At 42.6% G+C, this 19986-nt stretch overlaps 1 protein-coding gene across 6 annotated transcripts in view; it reads right to left on the reverse strand.

The window, feature by feature from the left end:
* The window catches only part of RAPGEF4 (Rap guanine nucleotide exchange factor 4), a 328719-nt gene that overhangs the window by 238221 nt on the left and 70512 nt on the right, over positions 1-19986 (reverse strand). For 4 of the 6 annotated variants that reach the window (XM_027964849.3, XM_060411105.1, XM_027964848.3 and 1 more), the window contains exon 4: positions 10120-10266. In XM_027964849.3, the coding sequence (XP_027820650.1) occupies positions 10120-10266 (147 nt within the window). Of the gene's footprint in view, positions 1-1441; positions 1801-10119; positions 10267-19986 lie in introns of those variants that run through there. The other 2 variants (XM_060411107.1, XM_060411106.1) reach the window with 1 other exon arrangement.

Here is a 19986-nt window from a genome sequence, read left to right on the forward strand (position 1 = left end):
TGGGGGACCCATTAAACTTCAGAACAGATCTCTCCAGTGATAACTGAACAACAAACAAAACACAAAGCCAGACATTTGGAAATATAATGCATGACACCCTCAAGAGAGCAGGCAGACCCCTAAACAAGCTGGCGCAAGCCATCCAGGACGGGAGAAGGCAGGCCAGCACAACACAAGCGAGGAAGCCCAACCTCTTCTGTGTGGTCAGTCCCTTGGGACAAGGCTCCCTCAAACACTATAATTTGGTTAACTGACCCCAGTCCTTCAGGGAAGCTGAAAAACGGCCTTGTTAGCCACACAAGAATTCACCAGATCTCTTTGTCTTTGGATGAAATGATAGCCTGCATGGAAATGAATCTCTCCCTGCCCGCCCCCACATCCCCTTCAGAACCCTCTATCTTTCCTGTAGTACCTTTCAGTTTGGTATCAGGGTGATTTGTGTTTATGTTCATCTGTCTTCTATGCTAGATCCTAAACTAGAAAGACAGATACGGTGCATTTTGTATCTCTCCATGGTGGGATCCACGTCTGCTTGCTAAGTATGACAGAAGCTTCTAGAGATGAAATTTCCCAAGAGGCATCAATTAACACTGAGCTGAGCATCTCTTTAGGAAGTATACAGACTGACAGGTGAGCTGAGAGAGAGAAGAGGGGTACCGCTAGATTAAAGTGTAGGGAGAGGGCGGGGGAGTTGTCAACGGCATGCTGGCACATGCGTAACCAGAGGAAGGATTTCAAAGCCTCTACCAACAGCACCTCCTAGAAGACATGAACGCCCACTGCACTCTCCTGAAATGAACACCCAAAGGAACACCGGCTAAGAAGGAATGACACTGCTTACGGCACCCTGCCAACAGCCCTGCCAGCAACATCTGGGCACTTCTGGCGCCTGCCAGCCAAGCCTTGATCTGTTCAGACCCCCTGGTCATCATCTGAGAAACAGTGAGATCACAGCTTCCAGAGCTGGTGGGACTGCAAGTCATCAATAATGTAGCAGAGTTTCCCATAAACACGAAGGACTTCACATAGTCTGAGAGCTGCAGGCATTTAGAGGGTGAAATACCATCACTCCCAATCTGTTTCCTTGCCCCAAATTCATTTTTAATAGATGCCATTCACTAAATACATATATTTAATATTAATGTGATAAATGTAACTCTGCCTAATTAAGAACAAATATCTTTATCTTCTGGAAACATTTAAGATCACCCGGCTAAATAAACAAATCCTTCACCGTCAGAAAAACAAGTCACTACTCCCCGCTACCACTCTCCCCCCACAAATAAAGATGAAATCAAATTATGTCAGTGCCATGGTACATATTTAGGTCTGGTGGAACTTCATTAGAAAAGCCAGAGATGTTTTAGAGTATAAAACCAAACTGCAAGCTGCGACATGTAATTATTTCCCCACTAAAGAATAGATAAGAATCCATCCTGACCTTGCAGGGCATGCGTCCTTCTTTTCCTTTCTCTCAGTGTTCTCAGACATCCAGTGAAGAGCTGTCCTTTATCTGGACAGCAAAATGCACCTTCATCGCCGATAATTTCCTGTTAGGATCTGTTACTGTTAAGAGGATCTTGGTCCCGAGAGAGAACCAGGGCTGGTGCCTCTCTAGGAAAGCTCAGGAAGTCTTTTCTGATTGCCTCTGACTGCCTATGTGTATATAGATCTTTTTAACTTTAGTTACCTCCTAGTAACTTCACTCCCTTCCTCTCTGGATCTGAATCATTCTGCCACCCCGTGGAAAGGCTGGCGGACAGAGGAGTGAGAGCCTGGGGCAGGCATGAAGTCCTCGTCAGCCGAGCAGGCTTCCGCTCAGTTTAAAAGCAGCAGAACTGTGAGCAGAGAGGCGGGAGAACCAGCCAACAGGATGTGTGTGGCTGGAGTTCCTGGCACGAAGTCTTGGCTTTCATGTTTATTTTTGGATGTATTTTTCTTAGTCCTTTGATGCAAATTTCTGGCCTGGGAAGTAACCCTACAGTACAAGCTCCAAAGTTGCCAAAAAGTCAGTACAGGCCTCTGACTTGGGAGAAAGCAGGTCACTTGGCTTTTAGGCTCTGGTTAATCCTCAGCTGGGGGTGGGGGAGACCCTGCATATTAACAGGCAGGTCAGGGGCAGCCTACCTGAGGGTGGGTCACAGACTTCAACAGCTATCCCCAGAGTTCAACATCTATGCATTTATTTGAAATATCAGTCTACCTTGAAAGGCCACCATTAACGCAAAAGCAAAACAACTTGAATTTTTTTGCATGCTAAATAAAGCATTAAAACCCACACAAAGGGCTTCTGAGATTTTTATGTTCTAAGATACTATGTTTTAAGTATTGGGCTTTAATTTTTCTGACAGCCCAAGACAGATAGGAACATCAAATCTATTCAAGCTGGAGCAGATGCCTCTGAGAGGTATATTATTCCAATATGGTTTTTAAAGTGCATCAGCAAAGACTAAGCTGCTGTTATTTCCATAATTCCTATTCTCATAGTGGCTTGAAAGATTACTAATGGAAAAGGGCTTTTTCTCTCTGCATAGTCCAAAAGAGGCAGTAAACAGAAATGGCTAAAAAGCTTTTCAGTCCAACAACTGCCAATATATCTGGTAGAATCGAGAAATAAAACACTGAAAATTAGGGAATAGAGATAGATGTAGAAATATTTCTTTGGCAATATTCATTACTCTTAGAAATATTCTTGTTTACAAACTGCATTCTTTTCCTAAGAAAGAAACATACACATCTCTCATTTTTATCATTCCATTTTATATCTCAGAAAGCATAAAAAATCATCAGCCAACAATATTTGCTGAGGCCACAGACATGTATGGGGAATAAACTCTACTGGATCAATCACTGCATCCGAGCAACAATTCTCTGTGATATTGTAGGTCTTGGTTTGGAGAAGGCAATGGCACCCCACTCCAGTACTGTTGCCTGAAAATCCCATGGAAGGAGGAGCCTGGTAGGCTGCAGTCTGTGGGGTCGCTAGGAGTCAAACACAACTGAGCGACTTCACTTTCACTTTTCACTTTCATGCATTGGAGAAGGAAATGGCAACCCAGTCCAGTGTTCTTGCTTGGAGAATCCCAGGGACAGAGGAGCCTGGCAGGCTGCCATCTATGGGGTCGCACAGAGTCAGACACGACTGAAGCGACTTAGCAGCAGCAGCAGGTCTTGGTTAGAATAAAATCACAGAGCTTCTGGGTAACTATTTCAGCCAAAAAGCCACTTTTACCATGGCACGGCTCAGACTACAAATTTAAAATACTGCTTTGTTTTTAAAGACTCTAGTTTCATTGCTGTCTTTAAATTTCAAATAATTTATTCAATTTTTCAATCATTTATTTCAAAATACAGAGTATGTGTTACTCTGAACATGTTCAAACATAGCTTGCAATGAAGGAGAGTTTTTGCCCAGAATGATGTTCATGCAATTGGAATACAGGTGGTAGATCACCAGTGCAAATACCTCTCAGTGGTATCTTTTATGAGTCTGATGGAGAGCGACTCCCCAGTCTACTTCTCTGAACACATTGGACTCATATCCTCATTCAAGTCCATGTGTTTGGAATATTCCATGTAAAGATGGCAAAATGCGCTGTAAACCTGAAAGCATCTTCATCCAAAACATCAGCCAGAAAGTCAGGAAGAAAACAAAAAAAACCCCTTTGTTATTGGTCTAACCACTGGCAACCTTAGACTATGTGTGCTCAGAAGATATTCATGGAATTGAACAGTAAATTGCTATTTATTTATTTCAAGAGCCACCAGCAGTCATAAATACTCAGAATCTTGGATCAAGTATTAATAATGGCTTAGAACTCCCAAACCAACACTTAAACTGCTTTGCCATTTAACTGCCTTATCGAGGATGTACGATGCCTCTAGAGTCAGAGTTTAAATTACAGTTCTCAAAATGGTACTTCGACTTTTTAAATTTTATTCTGAAATTCAAAAATATTACTTTCTCCTTTCACTCGTACTTTTTCCCTCCCTCCTCCAAGATGCTATTGAAAAATGAGATGTTTTAAAATCTAGTTAATATTTGTATTAAGTTCTAATATCAAAGAAGCATGAAAAAAGAGGGACGTATTATTGACCAACTCTGAATAAAGCCACTGTAATTCACTTAAGCTAAGAAAATATGACCTGATTTTGAGATGGAGCAACCTAGCGCCCTCGGATATGACCATAAATTGACAACTGAAACACGGAAAGGAAAGAGGAAAGAAAGTAGCTTTCATTAGGGAAGATCGAAAGATTTAAAGATTTCATTAGGAAAATAGCTATTAGGAAAGATATAGGGTACAAAAAAAGCATCAAGCTGCTACTGCAGTTATATCGTGGGGAATGTTTTGTTGATTTTATATATTTGTATAGATGATTGACAGGGAGATGATGATGGACAGGGAGGCCTGGCGTGCTGCAGACCAAGGGGTCGCAAAGAGTCGGACACGACTCTGTGACTGAACCGAACTGATAGGTGACTGAAAGAATGCTCTGGTCACATTTATGACAATTTTTTGATATGAATTTTCTGATTTTTAAATTTTTTATTTTTTAAAACCTTTTATTTTGTCTTGGGGTGTAGACGATTAACAATGTTGTGCTAGTTTCAGGCAAATAGTGAAGGGACTCAGCCATACATATATATGTATCCATTCTCCCACAAACTCCCCTCCCATCCAGGGTGCCATATAACATTGAGCAGAGTTCCATGTGCTATACAGTGGGACCCTGTTGATTATCCATCTTAAAAACAGCAGTGTGTACACGTCCATCCCAAACTCCCTAACTATTGCTCCCTGACGACATTCTCCCCACCTCCTGGCAACCATAAGTTTGTTCTGAAAGTATGACAGTAATTTTTAAAAATACTCTGGGTGCTATCAATCTGACCTACAACATTAATGACAATATAAAGCAAGAATATTTGATAAAAATCAAATAGAATTTCAATATCTCACACGTAGGTCTCTGAGTGTGCATTTGCTGAGAACTGAGAACACTTGCCTCTGATTAGGAAAGGAAGCAGGATTACCAAGCTCTCTGTTGCCATTAAAGTCTCAAGTGTAAGATTTAAAACAGATAATTCACTCAGCCTGTTGAGGAGCTTCTTTAGACTGGGCTACCTGTTAGTGATCAGACACCACCATTTCCTAGATAGCAGTACTTCAGACTCCTGGTCCTCATCAATTACTTTGCTGTTCAGTCTCTCAGTCATGTCTTTTTGTGACCTCATGGACTGCAATACACCGGGTTCCCCTGTCCCTCACCATCTCCCGGAGTTTGCTCAAACTCATATCCATTGAGTCAGTGATACCATCCAACCCTCACTGCTTTCAGTTCAGTTCAGTTGCTGAGTCGTGTCCGACTCTTTGCAATCCCATGAATCGCAGCACGCCAGGCCTCCCTGTCCATCACCAACTCCCGGAGTTCACTCAGACTCACGTCCATTGAGTCAGTGATGCCATCCAGCCATCTCATCCTCTGTCGTCCCCTTCTCCTCCTGCCCCCAATCCCTCCCAGCATCAGAGTCTTTTCCAATGAGTCAACTCTTTGCATGAGGTGGCCAGAGTATTGGAGTTTCAGCATCAGCATCAGTCCTTCCAAAGAAATCCCAGGGCTGATCTCCTTCAGAATGGACTGGTTGGATCTCCTTGCAGTCCAAGGGACTCTCAAGAGTCTTCTCCAACACCACAGTTCAAAAGCATCAATTCTTTGGCACTCAGCCTTCTTCACAGTCCAACTCTCACATCCATACATGACCACTGGAAAAACCATAGCCTTGACTAGATGGACCTTAGTTGGCAAAGTAATGTCTCTGCTTTTGAATATGCTGTCTAGGTTGGTCATAACTTTTCTTTCAAGGAGTAAGCGTCTTTTAATTTCATGGTTGCAATCACCATCTGCAGTGATTCTGGAGCCACCCAAATTAAAGCCTGATTTCCTATGAAGTGATGGGACCGGATGCCATGATCTTTGTTTTCTGAATGTTGAGCTTTAAGCCAACTTTTTCACTCTCCACTTTCACTTTCATCAAGAGGCTTTTTAGTTCCTCTTCACTTTCTGCCATAAGGGTGGTGTCATCTGCATATCTGAGGTTATTGATATTTGTCCTGGCGATCTTGATTCCAGCTTGTGTTTCTTCCAGTCCAGCATTTCTCATGATGTACTCTGCATAGAAGTGAAATAAGCAGGGTGACAATACACAGCCTTGACGTACTCCTTTTCCTATTTGGAACCAGTCTGTTGTTCCATGTCCAGTTCTAACTGGTGCTTCCTGACCTGCATACAGATTTCTCAAGAGGCAGATCAGGTGGTCTGGTATTCCCATCTCTTGAAGAATTTTCCACAGTTTATTGTGATCCACACAGTCAAAGGCTTTGGCATAGTCAATAAAGCAGAAAGAGATGTTTTTCTGGAACTCTCTTGCTTTTTCCATGATCCAGAGGATGCTGGCAATATGATCTCTGGTTCCTCTGCCTTTTCTAAAACCAGCTTGAACATCAGGAAGTTCATGGTTCATGTATTGCTGAAGCCTGGCTTGGAGAATTTTGAGCATTACTTTGCTAGCGTGTGAGATGAGTGTAATTGTGCGGTAGTTTGAGCATTCTTTGGCATTGCCTTTCTTTGGGATTAGAATGAAAACTGACCTTTTCCAGTCCTGTGGCCACTGCTGAGTTTTCCAGATTTGCTGGCATATTGAGTGCAGCACTTTCACAGCATCATCTTTCAGGATTTGAAACAGCTCAACTGGAATCCCATCACCTCCACTAGCTTTGTTTGTAGTGATGCTTTAAGCGACAAAGTCATCGATAACGAGGGAAGTCTCCAAGAGTGCTTGCCACACAATGGACCCACTATGCCATTCCTCACAAGTGAGCAGGCAGATGAGATGAACACGTGAATTTAGACCCATGATTCAGACAATCTAATTTTTACTGTGTGGGAACTAGAGCCTAACAGTGAGCTTCTTGCCACACTGACAGGAGAGGCAGGATCCACCTGACTGTTCTTCCTGCCATTTCATGGTTCAGTGAGGGTTCTCCCTGAATCCTGAAGCTCTGTCCTCCTTCACTTTTGATATCTGGCTATCAGATCAAACTCAGACTTCAGTTTTAATGTTGCTTACAGATCCTATGTACCAGTGTAATGAATGGCTGGATTGCCAACTCTGTTATCTGACATAATCAAGGAAAAGGTGTTCTGGTTATCCAATATTTTGCTAGCAGATTAGTGTTACATGTGCCATCAATAGATCACCCAAATTCAAATAATAGAAACAGATTTTACTTAATGATATATTATACTCTGAAACAATATTATTGACTTGCTACTTTACTTTCTGTCTCCTCCAAGCAGAACAGAAGCCCTGGCCCAGCAAGCGGCAGTTCTCTCAATCTCGCTCACTGCTCTTATACCTGACACACAGGAGATCCTCATTAAGCGTTTGCTGAATAAGTGAACAGTAGAATAAATAGAAGTTGATCTTTATTACTCAGAAGGTAATTTAGAATTTCAATTTCTTAGGATGATCACGCACTGTAAACGCACAAGTGTGCCCATGAATAAAGTTCTGATTCACACAGGCAGCTAGATAATGGAGTTCCCTGCACTCTTACTTCAGTCAGTTAAAATGCTGCAGAAGCACCTAATTTGTACTTTGCACTTGGTTGCATGAACAGGTAAGTAAAGTATCTTATTAACTTCTTGCTCACTATGAGGTTCCACATTCTGACCTGTAAAATAAGAGGTCAGACTAAATACTCCCTCCATCCTTTTCAGCTCACTGACAGGGGAGACCAGAATCATGCTGTGAGGTTACAGGTGAAGGGCTGGACCCACTGCATTACAAAATCACGTGGCAAGGTTTGGGATACTAAGGACCACCTTCTACATCAATACCCATATTTAACAATCTTCCTCCTAGGGAAATCTCTGTGAAAAACAGCCCATCCTAAAATATACTCAAATACAACCCAACTGAGGGATCAAATGAGTCAAATCAACACATCGCTAACAGTGAGGCATCCAGACATTAGGAGCACCCTAATGTACTCAGAACTCCAGGAGATGGTGATGGAAAGGGAGGCCTGGCGTGCTGCGATTCATGGGGTCACAAAGAGTCGGACACGACTGAGCAACTGAACTGAACTGAACTGAATATACCCAGCATCACCTTTGGCTTCTCCTTGGCAAAACTGTTTGACTTGACCTAATCAAACCCTCAGCACTAACTTTCATTTTCAGGAAACCCTGGGGTAGGGGTACAAAAAAGATACCCTCATGGAAGCAGCGAGGAGGAAGGAGACTGGCTTAGATATAACAATCAAATGTAACGCATGGTTCTTTATTTGAGCCTCGTTGGAAATAAAACAGATATAAAAATACTCACAGAATAAATTTATGGATATTTATGGGGAAATTTCAGCTATGCACTGGGTATCAGATGAGGATATTGTCTTTAGTTTTGTAGGTGAAATAATGGTATTATGGGTATGCAGCAGGATATTCTGATTGTCTGGAGATATATGCTGATGTTTAGGATGAAATGTCATGATGCCTGACATTTATATTAAAGTGGTTCAGTAAAAAAGAGGAATATGGCTATATGTTAACAACTGCTGGACCAAGCGAGAGTGCAGTCTTTCATTGTACTATCCTTTTTGATTTCCTGTATGTTTGAAAATGTTTTAAATACATTTTGTAGAATGTTCACAGGTAGCAACTTCTCAAGAACTTTTCACAGCACTGGGGCCTCCTAACTAAAATAAATTTTTAATTATTGCCCTCAAACCAGCCTCGACCAACAACTTGAATAAGTCATCACAGATGAAAGCAGTTATAATGACACACATCACAAGAAGGAGTCATTTTTTGTTCTTAAACCAGTCTTCCAAATTTCCTTTTGGAAAAGACTTTTTGGTTTACCTTTTAAAGATCCAAAAAGCAGCTTATTTGCCTCAAGCCTGGGCCCTTTTAATTGACAGAAAACCTCTCCACACAAACCTCACGCAAACCTACTTTGGCTTTGCCTTCCTAAAACTCGCTTTTGTCTCTGAACTTTACAGAGCAGTTGGAGCTCTTTAATATTTTCTAAGAGGAACATTTCAAACAAGTAACCCTGCAATTTATTCACTACTGCCAAGAATAAAAGTAACAGGTTTCACCACCAGGGCCTTCCAAGGCTTGCGGGACTTTCAAGGCAAAGCATCACTCACTCACCTGCAGGTTCGCTCCCTTAATGCATCTGGCATTTGTTTGGCTCTGGAGGAAGCAATTTGATTACACAAAATTCTTTTTAGATCAAGTTTAAAATCTTAGCCACACTGGGACAAGTGGTAAAGCCTGCCAGCTCAATGGGTTAACACTTGGCCATACTGAGCCTGGGACAAAGATAGGGAACAACCACAGGTAAAAATCAGAAGCTTGAAGAACTGAAAAGGAATAAGCATAAAAGATGAGAGGGCCTAAGTGCTCCATTTGCCATGACTGCATATAAGATGGTTTATTCCCCGTCCTTGTAAATGAGCATGGTACCCTAAGGGATGCTGGTCAGCAGCAGGAAACGCACCAGCCATCAGGACTGGCTGCTGAAGCCACTACTGTGGCACCCGTGCATTTTAAGCTGACAGGGAACCAGCCATCTTTATGTCCCTCGTTTCCCATACCTTATTACGGGGCACTTCATTTTTTAAAGCATTTAAATGAAGCAGATGTTAACCCCATTCAGCCCACTTTTCCAGGGATCATGTCAATGATGATTTTTAAAATGCCAAAGAAAATGTCAAAGTATTTTGTTCCATGGTTAAGAATACATTTGTGGAATAGGAGGGAGGAAATACATAAAACACTCTATGGTCATTCAAGAAATAATTATCATGTATGTCAAACCACAGGAAATTGAGCAAGCGCTAAATTAAAAAATAGAAAAAGAAGGATGTCTTGTGTCAGAATGCCTTTTTCACTCACTCATTTCAAAAACAAGTTTTGAAAATTAAATTCCATCCACTGGCTGAGAACAGAACACATTAAGGCTTGACTAAATGCCATTATCCACATGGTGCTCCCTGTCTTTTCTGCAACCGCGTTAATTGACAAAGCCGCCTTGAGGCTCACCTCCCATAGTGCCTTGAAGTCCTTCTGTTCGATGCGGAGCAGCTCACTGCTCTCCCTGGTAACGATGGTCGCATGGCGTGGAGTGTTGTCCAGAATGGACTCTCCAAAGGCTGTCCCGATTCCCAGAGTGCAGATGGTCACTGCGTCCTGAGAACCCCAAAAACCGGTTGTTAGAAAAGTCGACATCTTATCAGTGGATGAGTTTTGTGTTTTCTCAGAAGTAGACAGTTGACCCTTGAACAACGTGGGAGCTAGGGGTGCCAATCCCCTCACACAGTAGAAAATCGGAAGTATGTCGTGGTTCCTACACATCAACAGATTCAGCCAGCCACAGACTCTCTTATACTGTCATATTCACTACTGAAAAAACTCTGCTATGAGTGGACCCACGCAGTACAAACTCGTCCTGTTCAAAGGTCAACTAATTTCTATACAGTAAAACACTCGGTTCAATTGCACAGTTCAACAAGCTTTGACAAATATATACACCCTGTAATCATCACCCAAATCAAGACAGAACATTTTTGTCACCACTGTGACTTCCCTCATGCCCCTTTCAAGTCAAGACCGTCCTTTCAGAGGCAGTTGATCTTCTGATTTCTATCACCATAAAGGAATTTTGCCAGTTTTAGACTTTACGTAAAAGGACTCAGACAATATGCCCTCTTTAGTGTCTGGCTTCTTTTGCTCAACATAATGTCTATAACATTCATCCATGTTGTCGTGCGGATCAGCTGTTTTTTCCTTGCCCTGTGGACCACTGCATGGATATGCCCCAATTTGCTTATCCATTCTCCTCCTAGTGGACATTTGGGTTATTTATGGTTTGGGCATATTACGAAGAAAGCTGCGGCCAATCTTGTACATGTCCTTTCTGTATGCATGGTTATCTTTCTATATGACTACTATCTCTGGGTGTCCCAGGGGGCACTGGTAGTGAAGAATCTGCCTGCCAGTACTGGAGGCACAAAAGACGTGGGTTCAATCCTTGGGTTGGGAAGATCCCCTGGAGTAGGAAATGGCTCCCCCCACTCCAGTATTCTTGCCTGGAAAATGTCATGGGCAGAGGAGCCTGGCAGGCTACCGTCCATGGTGTTGCAAAGAGTCAGACACGACAGAGCAGCTGAGCACTACTACCTCTAAGAAAATGTGGGAAATTTTTGGAAGATGAACTTGCTTTTGTTCCCAAGTGAGAGAATTCAATTACGATATTTAAATAAAACACCAGAATAGGGATACTGTTATGTCAGTCTGTCTTAAAGAGACAAGGAAAATGAAGGTGATCACGGTTGGTTCACGAAGCCCTGCTGCTGCTAAGTAGCTCAGTCGTGTCCCACTCTGTGCGACCCCGTAGACGGCAGCCTGCCAGGCTCCCCCATCCCTGGGATTTCCCAGGCAAGAACACTGGAGTGGGTTGCCATTTCCTTCTCCAGTGCATGAAAGTGAAAAGTGAAAGTGAAGTCGCTCAGTTGTGTCCGACTCGTAGCGACCCCACAGACTGCAGCCTACCAGGCTCCTCTGTCCATGGGATTTTCCAGGCGAGAGTACTGGAGTGGGCTGCCATTGCCTTCTCCTGAGGCCCTAGTACACAGATAGCAAATAGTGCACGGCCAGATTCTAGTTGTGCCTGTCCGACTACAGATTCCAAGCTTTTTGTATTATGCTGCCTCCCGCAGCCACAACACAGTAAAAACAGCATCCAGTGAAGTACAGTGCAGGAAGCTTTATAAAATGTTCTGAATCAATGATTTAAAAGTTAAAGGTGTGCTAAACAAGCAGTTTCCTCTCTGCATGCACCATATGTGATAATACTTGGGTTTAATCCTAACTCGCCTCAAGCAAGGCAAATCACCTGGTTATTCATTTTGCAAGGAATTATCGACTAAGGTACATACATCTAGGAAATCCTGAGCTACAAGGCACAGGTTTCCTTTCATGCATCTAATACATGATAACAGGAAAATGTTATTAAGATCAAGTTAGTGACCTTATAATCATATTAGTAGGACAAATGCCCCTATGAATCCAGTTCCTTGAACCATAGCAAATTGCTTCTGCACAGATATTACCGTATAAAATTGTGTTCAGGAAAATAAAATCAATAATACCTCAGAAGAGAATGAGAGATCAAGGGGAAACCAAAATGGCCTGCTAACAAATTTTCCAGAAAGACAGCTACAAACAAACTCAGTCAGAAAAATATCCCCAGGACTGAAATATTAATACCCAGCAAGTCAGATGAAAGTAAAAGTGAAGTCGCTTAGTCGTGTCTGACTCTTTGCGACCCCGTGGACTGTAGCCTACCAGGCTCCTTGGTCCATGGGATTTTCCAGGCGAGAATAGTGGAGTGGGTTGCCATTTCCTTCTCCAGGGGATCTTTCCAACCCAGGGATCGAACCCGGGTCTCCCGCATTGCAGGCAGATGCTTTAACCTCTGAGCTACCAGGAAAGCTCTAGTAAGTCAGCAAGTCAGATACTTCTGAGTAATTTTCAAATTCTGGTAAAAACACAGGATGGATTATGATAAATCACAGACTTTCACAAATTCTCTAGATTATCAGGTTTGCTCGAAGATCCCACCAGCCTACTTCATTTTTAAAAAATCATCTGAATCCTTCAGAAAGAACTCTTTTAGCCTAGTTTATACTCTCCAGTGTAAATATCTATTTTAAAACCTGTCAGGGATGAACCATACCTATTACTCCTGCCACTACCCATGTAGCTTAATTATCTATGATTATCTACAAAGTATAATGCAAAAGAACTCTGAAAATCTGTTATTTATGAGCCAGTTATAGATTTTTACAGACCAAGTTGTTTCCTCCATTTCTCACCTCCTATCCCTGACACACATCACCAAAACATATACAAAGACACAGGCTTTGAAAGTCCAATTGTGAAAATCAGTCACGTGAGTCCATCTTCTTGCTAGCGAGCAGCTCTTGTAAGAAAGACAAAAGACTGAAAGTATTCTTGGTCTTCCCCAGAGAGTTTAACATGACCCCTGCCTCCTCCTAAACATAAGAACGTCTAGTCATGTTAGTGTAGCCCAGTGCTCTCCTCAGCAAAGCCTTGTGCGTCAGGACCTCTGCACAGAGGGGCACCGGCCCCCCTCATTCCATCCAGTACCTTTGCTCATTCCCAGTATCCCAGGCTCTCCCACCAGGGCTGAGTGTGGGAGCCCACCTGCCTTCATCTCCTCCTTCATACTCCATCCTCTCAAATGTAAGGACAGGGAGTCACAAATACAAGATACGGTCTTGAAAGTAGGACTGTAAAACCTCACCTGAAACAAGTGTGACTTGCAAATTCAAACTCGACTCTCAGCAGACTAAGTATGTTCAGGACAAATTTACTTAGAAATCTGAATGGACTGGGGAAGTGTGGATTGGGCACTGGGATAACTGGGCACAGGGAAGAAGTCCTGAGAACATTTTCACCCTAAAGATGAATCACTGTCTCTGCAGTCCCTGAGGGTAGGGCCTTGTTTACATCTGAATTCCAGGCAAGGACCTGCAAAGTGCTTAGAAAATAATTATCAAATAAAGACATTTACATTCCAATGTTCTCTCATTCCAATGTTCTCAATGCAGCAGAATCGATATGCATTGCTCAGTATGTATACTCAAAGGCAGGATAGATGAGAGCCATGTGAATGTGAGTCAGCAAGGCAAACACACTCTTATTTTGGTCCACTCTCCCAGCTCACCAGATCCCTGGAGGTCAGAGTTCCAAGCCTGAAATCCTGTAGAGAAGCTAAATGCGTGCCTTTGCCTGCAGCTGCAAGTGTCCACTTCTGAATGCAATGCTATCATTCCTTTAAACTCACACATCCACGGGAGATCTGTTCATGTCTCTCTACTTATTATTAAATAGGGACTGTTCAGACTTTTATTTTCTGCTCATTTGCAAATTAATGTTCATAAAGGTTACCGAAAGGAAATATTTACAGAGACAGAGAGTGAAGAAAGCAATCAGCACAAACTGTGAAACATCAACAGTGAAGAAATGTCCCATTTTATATTAAGATGGCAATTTATTTTGAGGATTTTCAAACATGAAATGAAGATTTTAAAACTGGAGTGTTTTCAAGGATGAAGGTGGGTTTAGCAGATGCTGCTGGAGTCCTGCCAGAGCCTCCCCACCCATTTCTCCCACGCTAGCCCTACCCTCAGAAGCAACCTTTGGTTTCTGGACAATTCCCACACATACTTGCAGTCTCCCTTTTCATCTGCATTGCTCTGCTTCAGGGCAGAGTGCTGGACAGTTAAAGCTTGTCAGGTGCATCTTCCAAAGAGGCATGACAGTAGGAAGCTAAATACCCCAGCTTCTACCCGACACAATTTGTTAGACGGCTCCTGGAAGGAGTGAGCCCAGCTGCCCACAGCTGAACTCATCTACACATTTTTATTGGCATTCCTCATTCCTTGTCTCAATTCTCCTACTTCCTTACAACACTTCCTGGGGTGTCCTCCATAAAAACCACTGCAGCCAGATCCTTGTCTCCAGATTGGCTTCTGGATAAACATGAGGTTGGATTAGCTAAACCAGTCTTGAGCTGTGAGTCCCAAGGTACACTGAGACTTCTGGAGAGGTACTGGGCCAAACCTGCATGCCCAAAGAGATTCTGTAAGAGCAGCAGAGGCCAGCTTATCACTGACTACTTCACATCAGACACACCCGAAGAGCAATATCCCTTGGGCGTCACCTGGGAAGACCTCATTGTGTTTCCCGTAGAGGACACAGGGTCTCTGAGCCCAGTCCTACTATGTAACTAGTGGTGATGGGCTCTCAGAAAAAGAATTAACTGTGGCATGATACTGAGATGATACTTGGTTTCTTCCTCCAATCTGACCTGGCTCACTCTCATCTGTCAGTCCAGCTGATCAGTCCTTCTCCTACCTTCTGAACACTTAATGACCCGCTCACCCTGAACAGTGCTATCTCCCGTGCATCCTGCATGCATGTGGATCTCCACGTGTGTGGCTGGAGCACTATGCCCCATGCGCCGCGCCAGGCGTCTTGACTATGATGTCTCCTTAATTCTTCATAACAGTTAAAGGAGATAAGTTCAGTGCTCTGCACCATGGCTGATTCAAAAGAAATGCTGAATAAAGCGATTCTTACTGATGATAGTATTAAATACTTCACAATACTGTAAAGCAATCAATTAAAAATAAAAAAAGAACCTCTTTCCAAGGCTCAATAGGAAAATTAATTTTGATTAAGTATTAATTTTAGCCATACAGGTTCTTTTTTCAACCAGCCAATTGATAGATTTATTGACTACCTAATCATTCCAAATCACCAGGAAAATACAGAACATTTGGCATTGCTCCCCTCTCACCTTCTGGCCCCAATACTGGGGCTCACTTGACCCTCTCCTATAGGATACAACCCATTCAGCTCTTCTCTTCCTCATCAGGAGAAACGGAAGCAATCAAAGCCAGAAACTGAGAAGCGTGTCTGCGTTACTGCTTTTCCCACTCTGATCATCGCGTGCCCCATTCTAACGGAGTTCCTGTTTCAGCTGGAGAAACTGGGTTTCTGTCTTTCTGCATCTGTCCTGACAGCCCACCTGGTATCCTAATTCTTCTCAAAGTGGCAGACTGCCTTGTTCTGACAGCCCTGCCTGGCATCCTTCCGACACCCGGCCTGTTCGTCAGCCTGCCTGGCCACCCACCTCCATCACGGAGCCTGTTTCCTGCCTCGCTGTCCAGCACCCAGCCCTACCATCATGTTATGCCTGCCTCTATCCTTCACCATGCTGACCTGGGGGCTGTGCTGCTTCAATCGCGGGCTTCCAACCTCCTGACCAGCACTGCCTGCACACGCCTCTAGATGGCGCCCACCGTCACATAGAAGAGGAGGTTCTACCTACTCCAGCCCAGCAAGGCACCAACTGAAGTCACGAGCAGTGTCTTGGACTGTAATGTGTTTCAGCCGGAGAGGGAAATCACAACCCACTCCAGTGTTCTTTCCTAGAGAATCCCGTGGACAGAGGAGCCTGCAGTCCATAGGGTCGCACAGAGTCGGACACGACTGAAGCGACTTAGCAGCAGCATGAGTTTTAGCAGAATAGGTGGGGTCTGGCTATCTTCACTCATAAAAGTTGGTGTGAGGTGAGTTACCAAAGATGTCAACAATCTGGCCCGGGGGGAAGGCAGGGAGCATCAGGCATAGGAAGGGCTGGGCAGAGTGAGGGTAGGAATCCCTTGGAGGCAGCAGAGGGAGAAGACGGGGCGCCTTGCAGGCCTAGATTCAAAACTCACTTCTGTCAGTTACTGGTCCCGGGCTTCCGGCAGAATGCTCCCAGGAGCCTCAGTATTTTCATTTGCGAAATGATGCAATCTCTCTCACAAGATTATTAGTAGAATTCAATATACACAATAGATAGTACTACATGGTTCCTGGCACACAGGTGCTCCACAAAAAAAATAATAATAATAAAGGAAAATATTATTTCTGACTTAACCTATACATGTATATACATATGTCTATCTCCATTTCTAAAAAGCAAGTTATGTTTTTCTACTACTGAAGTAACAGAGAATCTCTTATTCATTTTGTGTTAATCTCCAATTAATGATGGCTTTTTCAACGCTTAAATTCCAAGTTTCTCTATCCCCAGTCTGGATGTCAAGTGGTTTGAATGATCTGCAAAACACTTCAGCTCTCTGGGGGAGCATGTATTCAAAGGAACCCTTCTGACGAATCCTGCTGTAAATCAGAGAATCCTTTTGTATTGCAACTAATCACCCCTGTATTTATCTGCTTTATGTCTGGACGATGGTATACTAGGTTTTCTTAGAGTAAGCATTTTCGTATGAGACATTTTGTTTGTTTCATTACAAACATAGCTACATAGCTACAGTATGAAGATAGGAATGGTGTTAAGAAACGCCATGGTTATGTGTCACTGGAACTCAAGCTAATACACATGGACCTTGCAAATGATATTTATAAGCAGCCACAGAAATTCAATTTACACAAGTTAGACATTCTGATGAAATTTAAAATAAAATAGAAGAATTTTCTGTGGTAAGTACATCGATTTTTGACTCTCCTATAATTTTAAGGAGTATCAGTTATTTTATTACGTATGCATTGCATACATGCTCAGGTACTCAGTTGTGTCTGACTCTCTGCAAACCCATGCACTGTAGCTCACCAGGTTCTTCTGTCCATGAAATTTTCCAGGCGAGAATGCTGGTGTGGATTGCCATCTCCTCCTCCAGGGGATCTTACCAATGCAGGCTTGAACCAAGTCTCCTACATCAGCAGGCGATTTCTTTACCACTGAGCCCCCTAGGAAGCCCATTTTATTTTGTGTATGTAACCCAATTCCTTATTAATGGCTCAAGAAGAGTTAATTGTCTTACCACATATTTATTGCTTTGGATACTTGTTGGGTTCATACCAAGGAACAAACTGGTCCTTAAAGTTTGTAGACTCTGAAATAAATTTTTACAAAGCAAATACTTTTACATATGTTAGACCTATAGGCAATACTTGCTATTAAGTTTTGTTGTGCTGGCTTTGTTCCACGAGCTTGAATTTAATCTTGAATGTAAGGAGTGCTCCAAGTCCTTTTAGAAACTGTGACATCTATTTTCTCTTAGTTTATCCTGCTCAGCAGGTTTTGAAACCGGAAACCTAAGTATGATCATTGACATTTGCTTTTCTCCCTGTATGATGCCATTCCTTCTTCATTCCTCTCCCTTCCCTGTGTTCCATTCCCTCTCCTCTCCCCTCCTCTAGACAAAACCAAGGGGCACTTTGCAGGGAATGCTGAGATAATTTTTGCGGTTTTTAATCATTCATGCCCTAGTCATTAAACATGCACCACTGGAATGTAAACAATGTTATCTTAGTATGTTAATTGGTTATAATATTTTAAATAAAGGAAAAAATGATATGAAAATTTAAATAAAATAAAAATTTAATGGAAACTAATCTCTGAATTTGTCAAGACATTAGGGTGTACGTGGAGTCTAAAGGATTTGCTACCAAGCAGGAAGGCAAAATACTTCTAAGACAAATGTGCTTTTCTTCCTGACAAACAGCAAAGACAAGTTCTTCCCTGGAATCAGCATTAGACACAGCTGAACAAGATCAGGCAAGCTGGCTGCAGGAATCGATGAGACCGGCCCAGTATTAGTACCTGATAACTGAGTCAGGGAGGCCAGCCTCGTCCCAGGGGGCAGCCAGTCTGTCTTGCACCATGGCTCTCTTGCCTCTGCCTACACCAAGAATTACACGGCAACAAAACTCAGCCCAGTATGCAGAGGTCCCATGCTGGATGCTAAACAAACTCTAATCAGGTCCCAACAAAGAGAGTGACCTGAGCATAGACAAATATTAAGATTGCAAGCAACCACTGTGGACAAGGCACCTTTCAGGTTTACTGGCTTGAGACATGGGTTCAGAGAATGTTTCCTAATGATAGCGATGTCTGAAAATAATGGATCAAAATGAGGATGCCTCAAGGAACCAGGCAAAAACAGAAAGAAGGGGAAAGATAAAGCAACATGACAGAGAAACATGCCTGTCCTCCTTTTACAAATATGCAACACTTAAAAACTTCTTTAAGACAAGAGGGTTTTAAAAAACAAACAAAAAAAAACCCACATTTTACTTTGCGGGGGAAATCAGTAAGAGGTCATTTTCCAAAACTTGCCACAGAACTTTACAGATGGAGGAGAGGGCAAATAAAGTGATGACCAGTGGAAAACACAGCGCCATTCTCTGATCCCATGAAATGGCTGAACACTGTTAAACTTCTTGCTCTTTCCAACACAATGCGCATTTCCTGCTTTTTCTATTCTAGCACTGCCCTCCTGTGGTAAAATGGCAACATAGCAACCTGCAGCATTCCACTTTAGCCAATCACCTTTTCCTTAAAAATAGTAAGAAAAAATCACGGAACCCCTGCTCTTGGTCAAGCTTCATACTCAGTGCTTTATACGCATTAACTTATTTAAGGTAGGAACTAGTATCTCCAATTTATACATACTCGAACTTGTTTGTGATCACATAGTAATTAAGTGGCTCTGAGAATTTCAAAAGAAGACTGATTTACATGATTGTGCATTGCATTAGGTAAATATTAACATTTTAAATAAACATCTGCTACAGAAACATAGATAGGAGTTTTAATGAATTACTAAGCCATCCTATTCCTTATTTTGCAGTATATACTTCTATTTGCCCTGCAGCCATCAGAAATCCTTTCATGTGACTGGGGAAAGGTTATACTTTTTTGGTGTAAAGATTAGTTTACCCTTCTTTATGTTTAGATTTTAAATAGTTACCAAAGCAAGATTAAAATAGTTACCATACCACTCACAAAATCTGCAGAAAAAAGCAGGACCTTGTCTCTTCTCTCCCACTCACACAAAGTGGATATTGTCTGAGATAATGAGCTTTATAAAACCATTGTTTTAAAGCTTAATATTTGTTTATAACCTGTTCTAATGCTCACTACTAACCTGAAATCTACCTAAATATTAATGAGGAAAAGTCCACCCACAGTATTATTCATTCTAATAGGAATGTAAATCTCTGGCTTTTAGCCCATTAAGTTAAATAGGCACTGGAGACAGGCAGGCTGTTGAGCACACGAGTTCAGCTGTGGATATCCGAAGGCCCGCAGGTCCTGCTTAGACTTAGGTAAGAGACCAAGAGCGGGGGCAGGTCTTGCTGGGAACTGAAGGGTTCATCCTTGACAGAATCTGGGACGCCGAGTAGAAATCTACATGAGCCAAGTTGCAACACTCTGGTCTGGGATGGGGAAGAGGTCTGCGGGCAGGGCCCCTTGCTAGGCGTTCTCAGTTTCGTGGGGTAAGAGAGTGATTAGGCAGGAGA

The sequence above is a fragment of the Ovis aries genome, chromosome 2 (assembly GCF_016772045.2).
Source record: "Ovis aries strain OAR_USU_Benz2616 breed Rambouillet chromosome 2, ARS-UI_Ramb_v3.0, whole genome shotgun sequence".
Taxonomy (NCBI): domain Eukaryota; kingdom Metazoa; phylum Chordata; class Mammalia; order Artiodactyla; family Bovidae; genus Ovis; species Ovis aries.